The sequence below is a fragment of the Heliangelus exortis genome, chromosome 11 (assembly GCF_036169615.1).
Source record: "Heliangelus exortis chromosome 11, bHelExo1.hap1, whole genome shotgun sequence".
Lineage (NCBI taxonomy): Eukaryota > Metazoa > Chordata > Aves > Apodiformes > Trochilidae > Heliangelus > Heliangelus exortis.
Window position 1 is genome coordinate 17593521 of NC_092432.1, and position 16130 is coordinate 17609650.

Here is a 16130-nt window from a genome sequence, read left to right on the forward strand (position 1 = left end):
TTGAAAAATCTTGCTAAATTGGCATGCTGGGCTGAAAAGCAAGCTAACACAACCACTGGGATTTTAGAAAACCTTTTAATGGATCAAAAAAGCTTAACATGCACTGTTGCAAAATCGAGCTGCTATAGATTTCTTGTTACTTGCTCAAGGTCACGGTTGTGAGGACTTTGATGGCATGTGTTGCATCAATCTTTCTGATCACAGTGAGAGTATTCATGCTAGCATACAATATTTGAAACAGCACACACAACAAATACAGCAACAAGTTAGTCCTCTGGATGGTATTATCACTTCTTGGTTTCAAGGTTGGGGGTTGACCCCTATGGTTTCCTCACTATTGTTGTTAGGGTTAAAAATGGTTGGAATTATACTGCTGATTATTTTTGTTTGTCAGCTCATATTGTCCTGTGTAAGGAAAAGTCTTAATCGCTTAACTACGCAGGTTATGGTTGCACAAAATAAAAACGGGGGAATTGTGGAGGACTGGTTACGTGACAAGGGTCACGTAGACATAATGCAGATGGCCACAGCGGGAATAAAAAAAGGGCGGTGCTGACCTTTAAAGTATTGCCCAATAGAATAGTCAGGTTACGGAATATGTATTAGCTCATTGAAAGACTGTGAGAATGTTCCTGAATGTTCCCGGGAGGGTAGGAGGCGTGGTCACCGGGACCATATTTAAGGGAAAGTTGCTGCGCAATGTAAGTGGAACCTTGTTGATCACTTATATTGAGTGCCGGAGTCTTCCCTCGCTGCGACGAAGCATCTCCACCAGGTGCTCACCGGCGCCGTCAACCCCGGGGACAACTGCTACTCGGTGGGCAGCGTTGAGGACGTCCCCTTCACGGTAATGGTGGCGCTGAGAGGGGAGAGGCGGCGGCTCCCTGGCTGTGGGGAGGGGGGAGGAGGAATGGGGAGAAGGGGAGAGGGGGAGCGCGTTCTGTAGGCCTGAGGAGGGCGGGGGGAGGGACTGGAGGAGATTAAGGTGCGGGCGCGGCGGTGTGTGGGCACCGGGGGTCAGACGCACCGGGGTGGTTAAAGCGGGGATTACGAGCGGTGGGGCCGGGGATCGGTGAGAGCGGGCGCCTTGGTGAGCGGTTCTGGGTGGGGTGAGGCGAGGCGAGGGCGCTCCTCGCGGCCGTTGGGCCGCTACCGGCCGACAGGGGCCGGGAAAGACCGGTGTGACCCCGCCGCGGAGCCTCGCCGCCTGCTCCGCCCTCCGTGAGGGCTCCGTGAGGGCTGTGGCGGCTGCAGACAGAGGCCGGGAGCCGCGGACGCGCCCCTCGTCTCGGGTGGGATCCTCTGAATACGAGCAGGGAGACAGGGAAACCCCCACACTGTGCGTGACCAAATTCTGCTGGGTGCTTCTTTTTTTTTTTTTTTCCTTTTTTTTTTTTTTTTCCTTTTTTTTTTTTTTTCTTTTTTTTTTTTTTTTCTTTTTTTTTTTTTTTCCCCCAATGGTCCTCCTGCAAAGAGGAAATGGTCTGTTGCACTCGGCTCCTCGGGAAGCCTCTCCACTATTGATGAGCGTTTGGCTTCAATTGCTGTGGTTAATAAAACACAAATTTATCAAATGCACCTCTTAAATGAGAGGGAGAGGCGGCGGAAAGAGTAGTTAAATACAATATAAATTTCAAGAGTCCGGTAGTTTACATAACAAAGTTTGTTTATCGGGCACAGTATACTGCTGCCAATACTGCTGTCAATTTCCCCCTTTCTTAGCATACGATGTGCTTCCCTCATAGTGTAAAACGGCCCTTTTACCCGTTTCATCCAGCCCTTCCCCTCAGTCTCCCGTCAGTTTATCATTGGTTCCCATCCCGCGGGCTCCCCCAGCATTGGTTCCCGTTTCCCGTGCTTCGCTCCGTTGCCGAGGGGAACGGTTTCATGTTTCGCGGGCTTCATTCTGTTCCTGAGGGGAATGGTCACGTGACGTCCCTGTGTCGCGGCCCCTCCTCCTGTCATCATTCTGTTACTTTTTCTTGAACAAATTCTTTAGACTGTAGTGTGTATTGCACAAGATACAATAATCCCCGGACAAATCCTTGTTGTTTTGTAGTCTTGTAGTAATGTGTATTTCTTAAAACTCAGAAAATTCCAGAAATTAGATTCTTATTTTATTACATAAAATAATAACTTAATTTAACTCACATATTTAAGACCTCTATATGCAAATTCAATAACAAATAATAAATGTACCTGAACTTTTGCAGTGTTGCTCTAAGAGGCAGAAAGAATTGGAAGGTGGGGGGGGAACAGCTAAACCCTAAGCCAACTCCACAAAACAAATAAAAGTAGAAGTGCACATGGGGCACAAGTTCTGGAGCAAGTTTGGGTTTGGTTTTTTTGTTTGTTTTTGCTTGGTTGGTTGGTTGGTTTTTTTTTACTGTTTCTGTTTGCAATGATTTAAACCCTTGCAGGCTTAAAGTGTCCTTTGCTACTTTGTCTTTACTTGTTCCTTACTGTGCTGGTGCCACACTGAATTGTTGAGGAATAAACCCCAGAGAATAAAAACTTGTTTCAGTGGAGGTATTCAGAGTTCTCTCAAGAGCATAAGTAGTCTAATAACTATTCAGGTTTTTTTTATGAATTTGTAATTGTATTTCTTGTAAAAAATGTTCCAGGCATATGGCTCTGGTTGTGACATTGTTATTCTGGCAAGTGACTTTGAATGTGTGCAAATTATTCCTGGTGCTTCACATGGAAACATCCAGATCAATTTTGTGGAGTGCTTTCAACAAGGCAGGGTGAGGATTTTTATATATTTGTTTAAACTTTAAAAAATTGGGAAGTACTCTAAAAGAAATACTTAAACGGAACTTAATATGTTAATGGCATAAATAAGTTAATGTAATGACAAAAATCAGTTTTTACTGGTCTGTAACTTTCTGATTAACACCTCTTGTGTTACTCAGCAGGTGATTTCAACTTCATGGTTATTTTTTATGTGAGGGAAGGGGATGCAGGAGATAACAGTTCTCACAAAATGTGGAAATATGTACTGGCTAACAGTATAGCATTAGAACTGGGATGGTTCTAAAGTCATTGTTATTTCCTCCATTATTGTATGCTTTCCTCTTGCTAAAGATGACATGAATAAATCATTTCGTATCATCAGACATAAATATAGGCATGTTTGTGTCTTTGTGTGTCCTGCAAAGTAATGAATTAGAAATACTTTCTTTTTCAGAAAAGGTTAGGCATTTTTAGTGTGTTTACAAGTGCAACAGCATGAGCCATTGTAACTGCATAGTCCCTTGAATGGCTTTGTGGTTTTATTTAATCTCTAAACGATGCTAACGAGACAATTTATATCACTGAGAAAAAAATACTTTCTGTGAATTGTAGTAGTGCATTAAGCAGATTAGATTTGTCAGTTGTCTCTGTCTACTAATGCTAGCTAGTTAAAAGTTGGTTGCAGCATTGAGGAAGCACTGGTTAAGATTCAGGCAGGTTTAGCTGGCAAAGCTCCTGCACTGCAGCAGTGAAGTCCCAGTAGGGACTGGAAGCTGCACAACTGGCTCCTGCAGGATCATCATGAACCCCTTGGAGGTTCTGCATTCAGGACTCTGTTCAGATTCATGGTCTGTTGTTTTCTTTGAAAGTGTGTTGTTGCAGTCTTTCTCCCCCCTCCCCACTCCCCTCCCCCCGAAGAGGAAATATTATTTCATAATAAATGTCATGAAACTTTCACATCATGACCATGTATAGGAAGCCAGCTCCTGAATGGGAAGAACTGGAATAGTTTTTCTTTTCAAAATCGTTTGAAGTAGAAAAAGGGATTTTTAAAATACAATAGTAGTCATAGTACTAGTACATAGACTTATTTGACTCAAAATAGTAACCAATACTCATAAGTATGTGAGTATTGGCTTCATTTCTGAGGTTTCTGTGAGATAAGTGGGTGAAATACATTGAGGAGTTCGGTGGTATAAGTACTTCAGTTGTCTCTGTTTACCATTTGTCTCTCCTGAAAATGTATTTCATAGTTCACAATAAACTTGCCTTCCTTCCCGTTCCTCGTAATTATTATTTAGTGGTACAAAATAGAATCTGGGAACACACTGATACCCAGCCACTGATAATTAATTGATTAGTTAGCTATGAAGTAGACAGAATGTGAGCAGCAGTAGTGAAGGCATCAGCTTTCCCTTATGCATCAATAGTAGTTACCCTAGAAGAATGTATTAGATCTGGTTGTCAGTGTTTATCCCACTGAACAATATGTCTTCCCTACTTAAGAGTTAAAATCTTAACTTCCTATACATTTCTCAGATTCCTTAGAAAGTACACATATAACATGATTAATGATATTTGTATTAGTTTTACTTTTCTTGAACAGCACCTGGAAGAGGTGCAGGAAATTCTGTAGCTATTTTGGAATACTAAAAGTGGTTACTCTTATATCCTGACCTTACATTTTGAGTCTTCTTTCTTTTTTTCTAGATTGCAGCATCATATGGAAATGCTGTTTGCATTTTTGAACCACTTGGTATAAATGCTCATAAAAGAAATCTAGTAAGTATGTATTTTATGACTGTAATTTTGTTTAGGTTCTTGGAAGAAGCAAAACTCTCTCTGCCAGTTATTGTTATTGTAATATTACATTGGCATATGAAAGACTAATGGATAAATGCCACAATAAAATTGGACGGGTGGAATCTTCCATTGCGTGACCAGCTGGGGACTGCTCTTATAAGTTCACAACCTCATTTTGTTCTTAAATCTCATAGTAGAATGACATGGTGGCAATTGGTGTTTCTTTAACTTGCACAGGTCACCAGATCTGTGGTAAGGAAATATGACTTAGGCTTGTGTTAACAGAAGAGCCGTGGCCCAGCACTCAATCATTAATTATCTTCTCAGGCAGGTTTTACAGTCTTTGTTGCATCTATACTGCTATCCCTTAAGTTATTACAACTATGTATGTGTGTAGCTAACTAGTATGTGAGCTACTAGCTTAAAATAATCTGCAGATGTATTCCTGTGTGTGACGGGTCCAGATCTGGTTCACAGGGCACTCTGAAGCAATTAAGTTCTATAAAACAATTGAAGATACCACTAAAACTAGATTCAGCAGTCTACTACTGGTTACTGAATGTCTTTGCAACAGACTTAATAGACATTTCATAGAGAAAGAAATAAATACCATTATCTCTGTATTTTGCTGTTGATGTGAGAATTAATCCTTAACTGTTTTTGAACTACAGCAGCTTAAATGTCAGTGGCTTAAAACGGGTCAATTCTTCCTCAGTTCTATGGCTTACAACCTGGCATGGGGTCCTCAAGGTAATGTGATGTTTGTGAAGTATTTGTTTGACATTTGTTGTTAGAAGAACTTGAGCACAAATTATATTTATTGTAATAAAGTGAGATAAAGAATTAGAAAATTTTAGGTTATGTGTGCTCAGGCAGCCGTGTGTTAAATGGAAGGCTACAGTTAGCATTTGTGAAGATGCTGTGCCAATTGTTTGGGTCTGATGCAAGGTCTTAGTTTGGGAATCACAGTGTTAAGTTGCTAACTGACTTAAATCAAGACTAATAATTATTGAAATAGGATTTTATCACTGTTGAATTCAGCAATGTACCCTGACACAGATATTTATAAGATATCGAACAATGCATATGTATTTGAGATGTGAATGGCCGTTTGGCATCTGCAACATTCATTAATAAATGTGATTTACCATTTGAAGTCCCTAAGAAAGCCTTGATGTTCTTTCTGAGAAGGTATTCTAAGTTTAAAATCTTTCATTAAAACAGCTGTTTAATATGATGTAATACCTTAAGCTACTTAAAATGGACTCCATAAAGTTGAGTTTTCAACCTGTTTTGAACAATTCTCAAGGAAATACAAAGCCTTAATCTTTCAGTATATGTGCATCATATTCTATGCTCTTGATTTCACAGTTTTAATTACTCACTTTCAGATAACAGGCTGCTGACAGCAACTGACTGCTTGCAATTGTGGGCCCCTCCCTCTAGTGACATTCTGGAAGGTGAAGATAATGATCCTGACAGTCAGGATGAAGATAGAATTTTTCCAGTTCTAAATGACTGGGAATGTGTCTGGCAGCACAAGTGAGTCGTTTTTACTTTAAGACAAATTGCAGTGTTATCTCATATCAACCCTATTATTTCTCCAAAAATGTTTTTTAAAATACGCTTTTAAATCAGCTTAAAATATCATAAAATTCAAAAAAATTTAAGTTAACCCAAACAAAAATTCCTCACTTCAAGTGACTTGTCACCAAATAACCTGGGCAAAAGGCTTACTCAAACTGTAGCATTGGCAATGAATCAAAATTGTTCCCATTTTTTCATCTTTGAAAGGTGTGCTGAGATAATCAGATGAGACTGAACAGAGGAGCAGTACCAGGCACATAACTGCATGGATGCAGATGAGCTGCTTCCTGGGTCTTAGGAGGGGTGTCCTGAAACCCTCTATCCAGTTCTATTTGAGATCCATGTGACAAAAGTGCTTTGTGATCTGTCATTTCTCTTTATCTGAAGTCTTGGGAAGCAACTGCTTATGAACCTGTATTCTGTTGTCTTTTTTGAAGCCATTTGAGATTTTGTGCCTACAAAACACCGTAGATAGCTTTACGCTTTCAGACAGGTGACCCATAAGCTGTAGTCATATATAAACAATAGCACAAATTACCTCTAAGATTTTCAGTTTTGTTTCTTCCAACTATTTTTCTGGGTGTCACTGGGAGGTAGAGTTAGTGGGACAAACTTCACTTAGGTGATATCACTGAATCTAGGCTATGCTTGCTGTACCTAAAACTATTTTATGGGCTGGTTTTCTGTAAAACTGAAGCTACTAAGTATTTTGTTTCATTTTAGCAAAAGCTTCTTATGCTTCTACTTCTAAAGCGTGCTTAAGGAAACACCTATAAAATATTTACATAATGAACAGTAATATGTAATCCACTGATTACATATGACATTATACTATAGAATAAATAGATATTACTTATAACTTGAAACTTGAAAACTTGACTCCCATATTCTTCAGGACTGAAGTCTCAGTACATTTTGCTGTGTCAGCATCCCAGTTTTGTTTTTTGGTTACATCAGTGGTGCCCAAGGCAGCATAGGCTGTGCTGGTGGAACCAGCAGAGACTTAGAGCATGGGTTGTCCCAGTGGGGAAACTGACTGTTAATGACCCTAATATTGCAGCATAGCTATTTCTGGCTTCGGTCTTCACAGGCAAATGGACATGGGATTTAACCATGCGTATGTGCTATGCAGAAAATGCATAGAGAACCAAGAGGAGAGTAGGGAGCCAGCTGGAATGGAATCAGAATTCCTATGGGAGTGAGTGTTGCCAGCAGAATATTTCTTCAGTCTTGCAAGTCATTCCAGGGTGACCATCAATAAAATAAGTGGTCTCAGAAATAGGTTGTGTGAAAAACGGCAAATAGTTGTGGACCACAGATCAAGTTTTTATGGAAGATACCAGAACAGCAGTTTTCTTATTATTTATTTTCAGAAGCGATTCAAGTGAGAGTGACACTTAAGTTTTTCTGGTTTTTATTAGAAAAAAATCTGAATGACTAAAAATGTTATTTTATCTGTGTAAAACTGATCTGACATAGCGAAATTATCAATGTATAAACTGTATAATTATCTATACCTATACACAGATATTTTATCCTTTCTTTAGACACATGCATGAAGGATCTCCCTTCTGGATACACAAAGTATACCCCAAATGTAGGACTGGAAGAAAACTTCTGATTTTACCTGTAGCTGTGGCTGTCACACAGTGCTTGATAAATGGATGCAGAAAGGGAAGCTGCTAAAGAATGAAGTGTGTACACCTGAAATAAAAAGGGCCAATATGCTCTATAAAATTATATATATGAAAGGTGAGTTAACTGCATTTCTTTCTGAAGAGCACTGGAAACGTGTTTTGCAGGATTGTCCAAATTTTTAAATACATGCATGAAGTAGTAACTGTTATTTTAGGTTTACGATAAAGTACTTTGAAAATCAAAACTGCTTGCCCGAGATAATCTGATTGCAGTCAAAAGCTTCTAATTTTATGTCAAGATAATTAACTTCACTTAAATACAGAACTGTTGCAATGAGTGGCTGTCTGTTATGATAATGACCAGAACAAGTCTGTCTTGTCATGATAATTAATTTGAAAGAGCAGGGTTCCTCAAAGCTCCAGGTGCCAGTTCAAGCTAGCAGGCGTTGCTCAATATGCAGAGAATCCCAAATGTACAAATCATTGTACATTTGTTTGACCTATAATCTCTCTTTTACCTCAGTTATGTGCTTAAAAGTTTCCAGAAGTCTCCCTAGAGTAGCAAGACTTAATCCTCTGTTGTTGCCTCAGAGTGCAACAAAACCACTCCAGATCTTACAGAGGGGAAATGGAAGGATTTCTTGGAAAGTCTGATGAAATCCCCAGTGTGAAGAAAGTGGTACTGTCAAACTGTTAAAAATGTAAACTTCTTTAAATGCACCCTGTGTTCATTTCCATCTTTTCCTACTACCTTTCCATTTATCAAATGCCAGTGCTCAGATTAAAGCTATGTATTATCCAAGCAGTCGTTCTGCAGTTAGAAGGGTCAGCTCTTCCTTCTGAATTCTCTTATGAAATTCCTTCTGAATTCTTTCTTAGATAAAAAAAAAAAAAGTGCCTGTGAAGGAGGAGTTTTTAGATCGAGAAAGATGCTTGATATAGCATAATGAAGGATGGAAAAGAAGTTAACTGATAAAAGAGAGAAAATGAGATGTAAATGACCTTGGCTTACAGTTTTAGTGACTTAACTGCCTTGCAGTGGGACAACCCACTCAGTTTCCTAATTTCTCTCTGCTTTCATTTAGTCAATAGAAATTCAAATTAATTCAATGAATGTGAATGCTGATTTAAATGTACAAAAAATTGTTTAGCTTCTAATTAACTGTGTCATCATAGTTGGAGATTCTTTGGCTCTTTCCCCCCCCTATTTACTTAAGCTAGCAGACTCTATTCACCCCAGAGAATGATGTTAGATAAAGTCAATCACCACAATTACTTAAAAACCAGTATACTTGAGGAAATTTGTGCTAGTGTAAGTTTTATACTGTTTGTAATTAATAGAAGGTTATAATGTAACTTGGTCTCCCATTTTTACTTTCATTACTCTCACTACAGGGTTTGCTTAGAATTGTAACTATTAGTTAGCATAATAACTAGTCATGTAAAAATAATTGTTTTAAGAGCCAAGAATTCAGTGTTTCACATTTGGAATAGATTCCTGAGAATGGCCAGAATTTGGATGAAAGGAAACTAATCAGATTCAAAAAGATGTCAGAAAGCAAGTGGTTAATCAGCATTTTCAGTTTGCTAGACCTGGTAGGGGAGTACTGTGAAAGGCTAAGTGTTGAAAAGTTAAGTGAAACAATGTTTTATTTTTCATGTTGACTCCCCATTTTTAAAAAAAATGTTAAAAATCTCCTGAGAGATTGTCATTACCTTGGCATCTTCAACATCAGGATGCGGTGGTGCTCTCATCTGCACGATAGCGTGAAGAATATCGTGGATGTGGTTCCTTAAATCCAGCACAGGATTGGCTATCAGAGTTTTTGTGGATGCTATGCTTGCAGAAAGCAATGGTAGTGTTGTAGATAATGGAAGTGGAGACTGAAGTTGCTTAACAGTAGTTTCCTGTTTGAAAGAAAAGATCATATTTAAAATTGCTGCTTTGAGAAAAAAAGAAAAAGGAAAAAAAAAAAAAAGATTTTATAGTTTTAATGTTTTTTCCAGGGTTATTTATCCTCTTCCACTGCTGTCTGCCCAGTACAGGTCAGATTTCCCTGTGATTGCTGTCAAAGGTAAGTTCTTATTTACTATAGGAACATGGATCAGACCTGATAGCCAAGTTTGCTGAACACTTTTTCATTTAGTGCAGGAATAGTATTTTTATGTAGCTCAGTAAGAAGCAGTGGGATTGTTTACTAAGGAACATGAAAAATGCACATGCAGTAGCATGAGCTGACATAATGCTAAGTGGTCTGAGTTTAATAACAAATAAAATTTGCACTAATCTGAATTTCTCAGGTGGAAAAATTTTTCTTTCTGAATTCTGAAAAGTGTGTTCTAAGTCTCGTAGAACACCTCGTAGAACCCTTGCAACTAAGATCCCATTCCTTGTAGCTCCTATGCAAGATTTGCAAAGGTGTAATGATATTTTGTTGTAATTAAACAACTGGGAATTATTCTATAAATACAAAGAATATTGTTATCAAAATTATCATTTCATTGCAACACATATATAATACTGCAATCATAATATAAACAGCAACACTTATATTTTATAGCTACACGTAGCCTAATCCTCAGTGTAATATAACAGATTCTTCTTGGGATGTAGAAGACCAGCACACCTTAATACCAAATTCTTCCTCCAGGAACACTAAAATGACCATCAGACTGGCAGAACCCAAGCAGCATCTATCCAGGCACAGACTTAATCAGCTGATGAAACCAGTGGTCCGGAACTGTTCACACTTGGGAATAGAAATTAATTTGTTTTACCTGCTGTGACTCTTGCAGCAAGAACTTCAGCTCCAGTCTTACAGCTGCTAAACCACCACCTTGTGCCCCATGAAGATTACAGTAACTTAGAAAAATCCAGAGAAGATCTTGGTTTTTCTGTAGCCACCACTTTCTTCTCTCAGCATGTTCTCGTCTCGCCTGTAACTTGTGTCTCTCTATCTGGTGTCGCTCATAGGAACCACTGTCTGGTTCGTCCAGAAGCTCATCCTGATCCAGTAGATCCCCTTGAACTTTGGTGTATGTTGTAGAATAGTCCTTGCCCTCTGCATCGTGGTTGCATATTTCATGCATGGCAGCAATCTCTTTTTCAAGCCAGTTGTAAAGGTGAAATCTCAGCTTTCCTCCATCTACTTCACGGCCTGTAGCCAAAGCCCTCAGTTCAGCCATAAGGATCTTCAAACAGGCTCTGAACTTGAGCTGTTCAGCAATGACATCAACTTCAGTGTCACCTTCTAGCTTTGAAAAAGCTGCATTATCACTTCCAGCACCATCTCTTGGGGCTTTGGAATCTGAAAGATCAGCCTGTACTGCAGGACCAGATGAATCTTTTTCCGCAGCTACAGTAGACTTCTTTCTTCCTTTTGGAATTTTGGAAAGGACTTGAAGAGCTACAACGGGGCAGCCCACTTTAAAATGAGCATTTGCAGTACTGAAGAATAATTTTCTTTCTATAAGATTAATTTTGCCAAGAAAGCTTTTCTCACTTTTAAGACCTAAGGTAGTCAAAGTCCATTCTAGGGAGGTGAAATACCTCCGGATGAGCAAAGGGCAGGCCCGCAGATAATTGTAGAGACTGAATACCACAAGATTGCATGACTTGACAATAACTAGGGAATTAAAAAAACATGTAATCTATTGAAAAAGACTTTTAAATGATATTACTCTATATTGCAGTATTTCCTGCATCCTGGGTTGGATGATACTGGGGGAGAGTAGGTGAGAGAAAATGAGCATCTTGAAAAAGACCACCATCCTGAATCCAAGTTGGAGCGACAAAAACATCATCTGCACCTGCCCCATCAACTGCACTGGTATTCTTTGCTATCAAGCTTGTTTTGAGTGGATCTTGGGTTGTTAAAACTTCAATACCAGAAACATCGCTATCTGCGTGACCAGACTTGACAGCGTGTTTCCGATGGGCGTAAACATGCGTTTCACAGACCGTTCCCACTACCAATATACCATTTCTCACCCAGGAGAGTGAAACGGGCAGTGAAGGAGTGCCATCTTGAAGCCCAAAAAGGCCGAATAAACTGTTTAGAGACAAAGTTTCGAGTCTTTAAACAGCAAAGGTATTTATTCACGGATCCGGGGAACTCCCAGCTCACGCTGGACAGAGAGTTCACACCCGGGGGGGGGGTAGGGTTAGGGTATTTATACAGCCTTTCATGCATATTCATAAGATTACGACAGGTAATTATAATATTCATAACAGGCGGAGTCTGGGCGAAACCAGGTGGAGTCTGGGCGGAGTTGTTCTCTCGGGGATATGTCCCTCTTAGGGTTAAACTTCTATCTCCCTTGATTCCAGGTGGCTTCATGTTGTTCTATGGATATCGGGCCCCAGCCATAACTTTTATCTGCTGGTTGTGGCATCTTTATGTTCTCCTTGTGCAGATGTTCACATGCTTTTGGGGCCAAGCTGGCACCTCCCTGGCCTTGGCGGTGCCTTGATCTAAAACGAGATTTACACTCCCAATTATTTCTCAGGCAGAAAGCTAGCTTTGTTAGGCCTTGTTTTGCTTTTCGCTGTGACAGTGGAAAGCTGTTTTGCTCCTAACTGAAACAGTGGAAAATTACGAGTTTGGACTGCTTTGCCTGGTCTTTTCTACCGGTTATGATCACTAGTTCTAATTCTACATTAGATAAATTCACACAAACAACTTGGCCTGCTCTCCTTTTCCCACAGGAATTGATATGTTGAGATACTTTCCTGTTTCATCTACAGATGACACCCAGTCATTTGATCTAAGCAACACCCACTTTGACTTTATCCCTTGTTTTATGCTACCACCTAGTGGTAAAGTAACAACTGCTTTTCGGAAGGGAAAATTGAGCAGGCCAGTACATAAGCCAGTTAATGATTTCCTACGGACAAGGGACTTCATGCATACGCAGAAACTATTTCTTCTCTACTTTGTCTTAATAAGCTTGTGCCATCAGATTAACGTTTTTGCTTTACCTGGGTTTTCATCATCATCTTCAGGTGTTTGTTCCAATATCGTGTCCAGTGCTGTCCTGGTTTGGGCCAGGATAGAGGTGATTTTCTGTCTTATACTTTTGCTTTTTGCTAAGTCTCTTGTAAGTAGTTGCACTTGCTGAAATTAACAGCAAGTTTCTCAGACAGTGTCTGCTTCTAGGACTGATAACACTTGATGTTTATAATTACTGCTAGAGACTGGTATGCAGAGCCAAGGACACTGCTCAGCTCTGAAGAAAACATAAAGAGGTCCCACCTGCATCTCTCCTTTGGGGAGGAACGGACAAGATAGATGCCAGAATTGACCAAACAGAGTATTCCATCCCATATACGTCATCCTCAGTATAAATTTGAGGGATCACGAGGGCCAAGCCAGATTTCCTGATTTCCAGCTTCTGGCTGCCTGCCCTTCCTGCCTTCCCTGCTCCCTTCCTTCACCCCGGCATCCTGGAAGGATCCTGTCCGTTTGCCTGCCTGTGCTCCTGATCTGTGCCAGCCCATATCTGTGTGTTCCTGCCTCCAGTTCCCAACTGCTGCTGACTCCAGGAGTCCAGCCTGGACTTTCCCAGGGCTGCCCTGCAGCCTCGGTGGTGACGTGAGAGCTATTGGGGGAAAGGGGGGAGGAATGTGGTATCCATTTTCCTGTATATTTGTATATATTTAGTAATTTTTCCTATTTATCATTACTGTTTCATTAAAGTTGTGTAGTTTAGTTTCCAACCCATAAGTCTCTCTCCCTTATTCTCTCTCCTTTCTTATAAGGGAGGAGAGAGAGATTAATAGAGAGCGTCTGTTGCTCGGTTTAATTGCCGGGCCAGTGTTAAACCGTGTCCAGTGCTGTAGTGTAATCTTTCATTATCCAGTGGTTAATGCTTCTCAGAAACAAATCAGGATGCTGTGACGGTATCCTTTGCAGTGCTGCCACTTATTTGCAGTGCTACCACTTATGCTAATGTTGTGTGACAGATGGTGTTTAGAACTAATTCCTTGTCCAGCTTCAGGGTCTTCAACTATTGCAGCTTCTCCTGCAATACATTGAACTAAATGTGATAGAATGGCTTTGGCTTGGCGAACTTTACCCAGATCCATAAGTTCCAATAACTGGGTTGGATGATACTGGGGGAGAGTAGGTGAGAGAAAATGAGCATCTTGAAAAAGACCACCATCCTGAATCCAAGTTGGAGCGACAAAAACATCATCTGCACCTGCCCCATCAACCGCACTGGTCTTCTTTGCTATCAAGCTTGTTTTGAGTGGATCTTGGGTTGTTAAAACTTCAATACCAGAAACATTGCTATCTGGTATAAATTATTTGTTAGTAAATTGAGACTAGTAATTAAAATTTCCAACTATTAGAGCAGTACGTTTCCAGAAGAGCTTCCCTGTGGTGACTTGATAAATTTACAAAAAGGTAACAAGATATGGATGCAATAATTTCAGAGAGGTTTTTTTCGTCCCATGTTTCCTGTATCAGTAAATCAGAACGTGATAGGCTGAAAAGTACAAGTCCATAAGGAAGAGAAGGTAAATCAGTGGACCAACTGGATATAAAAAGTTTACCCGCTGAAGGAGTTGCTCTTACTACTTCTACACCAACAGGAAGATCCAGATGTTGGCTATGCACAAGTCACTTGTTCACTATCAACCAGTGAAGAAGAATTTTCTTTCGTCAATGCCTTTAAAGTCAGATTGTGTAACACATCCATGTGACACTTTTCTGTCATTGGAAAAAAAATACTCTACAAATGACTGAGAATATTTGCAAATACTGCTAAAAGTGCAGTGAAGGAAATAATGATAGTGTCACGCTTTATGATATCTAGTTTACGTAAAACAACCACTAACCCAAGAATCAACATCAGAGACAGAATTGTATCAAACTGTAGTTGTTTTTTTGAACTATGTACCAATTATAAGAGAAATATTTTTGTTGTTATCCAGACGGTACACATAGATGCTTCCCAGCATTATCAGAGCAAACAAAACTGACCCCTGCTGTACATGTAGTTGATCAATAATGGGGTTGATTCTATTCTGTGTGCTCAGTCAGCCTGCCATAAAGAGTCTCTTTAATAAGTACAGTGGACAGGCTGGCACATGACTGCTACATTAGCTGGGGTGTTGAAGCCACACAGCACAGGCACAGCAGCTTCTCAGCATGCATCTAGACAGTATTGCTTCCATTTTGATTGCTTTGTCCTATAATCAGCTTCTGTGAGGTGGAGGAGAAAATTATGTTAATGGAAATAATAAAAAATGCTCTTTTTCATCATTGTTCTCTGTGTACTTTTAAACAGGTTTATCAAAATGAAACTATAAAAATCCACAATGCATGTAAATCTGTAGTGCATAATACATTTAATTGAATCTGTGACATACATGCATGCCTGAATTTAAACAGATGATGTGCATGAATTAATGTGAATATATAGCACGTGTTATCCTTTGTCTGCTATCCGGTAGATTATTATTAGCAATAATGGATTCTAAAAGGAGCTTTGCACATTTGATGTATGCTAGTGGGGGAGGTGAAGGAGGAAAGAGTGTAATAGTGGCTGAGCTAAAGCAGCCTGAGGCATTTTTCTGTCTACACAAGGCACAGACAGACAGAATAGATTGGGGACAGTATCCTTTACTGTTTTGGAAATGTGCAGCATTGGCTCTCTCCTTTTTTCTCTGTATCTACTATGATGTTGTCAGGGAAACAGAGTCCTTGACTTGCACCCAGCTACTGAGGCCATCACCCTTTAAAACAGTACTGTCCCCCCCAAGCCTTATACCCACTGGAAGATTTAAATTTGTAACAATCATAAAATTATTCCTGCACTGTCTCTGCAGTTAATTCAGAGGAAGCCAAAACTTCATTCCAAAATTTATATTCCAAAAGAACTGGCTTTATAATGTATTTATAATCCATTGTATTTATATTTGCAAGGCCCTCAGTAGCCTTTTCTTAACATGGCTATCCATGAAGTACGTACACGCTTGATTTATTAAAAATCACAATAACATTTTTGAATCTTCTTTTTCTTGTAAGTGCCATAAAACCATACTGTAATTTCATCTAAATGGGCATCTGTTCATAAGTAAATTATGGTAAAATATCTGATGCCTTCTCAAGTAATTGGATCTCTAACTGTCAATTTTAAAAGTAATTAGGTTTTCAAGAGGGAACACAGACCACAGCTATTTTAGAGGTCAAGTGGTTTTAGATTTTATTTTTTCTTATTTGATTGATTAAAATTATTACATTACTCAGATTTACTGTTTTTCATTGATAAATAGGTGCTTAAAATTGTTACTGAAAGAAGTGGTGAAAGATATGACTGCTTTAATTAAATTCTAGCCAACATTCTGTTTTTAACCTT

At 39.5% G+C, this 16130-nt stretch overlaps 1 protein-coding gene across 1 annotated transcript; it reads left to right on the forward strand.

The window, feature by feature from the left end:
• The first annotated feature begins 626 nt into the window (after positions 1-626).
• Positions 627-5649, forward strand: LOC139801261 (dmX-like protein 2). The gene is made up of 5 exons (XM_071755296.1): positions 627-701; positions 743-847; positions 2625-2747; positions 4447-4518; positions 5211-5649. Exons 1-5 carry the CDS (start codon positions 627-629, stop codon positions 5331-5333), a joined length of 498 nt encoding a protein of 165 aa, XP_071611397.1. The 3' UTR covers positions 5334-5649.
• Positions 5650-16130: the final 10481 nt, after the last annotated feature.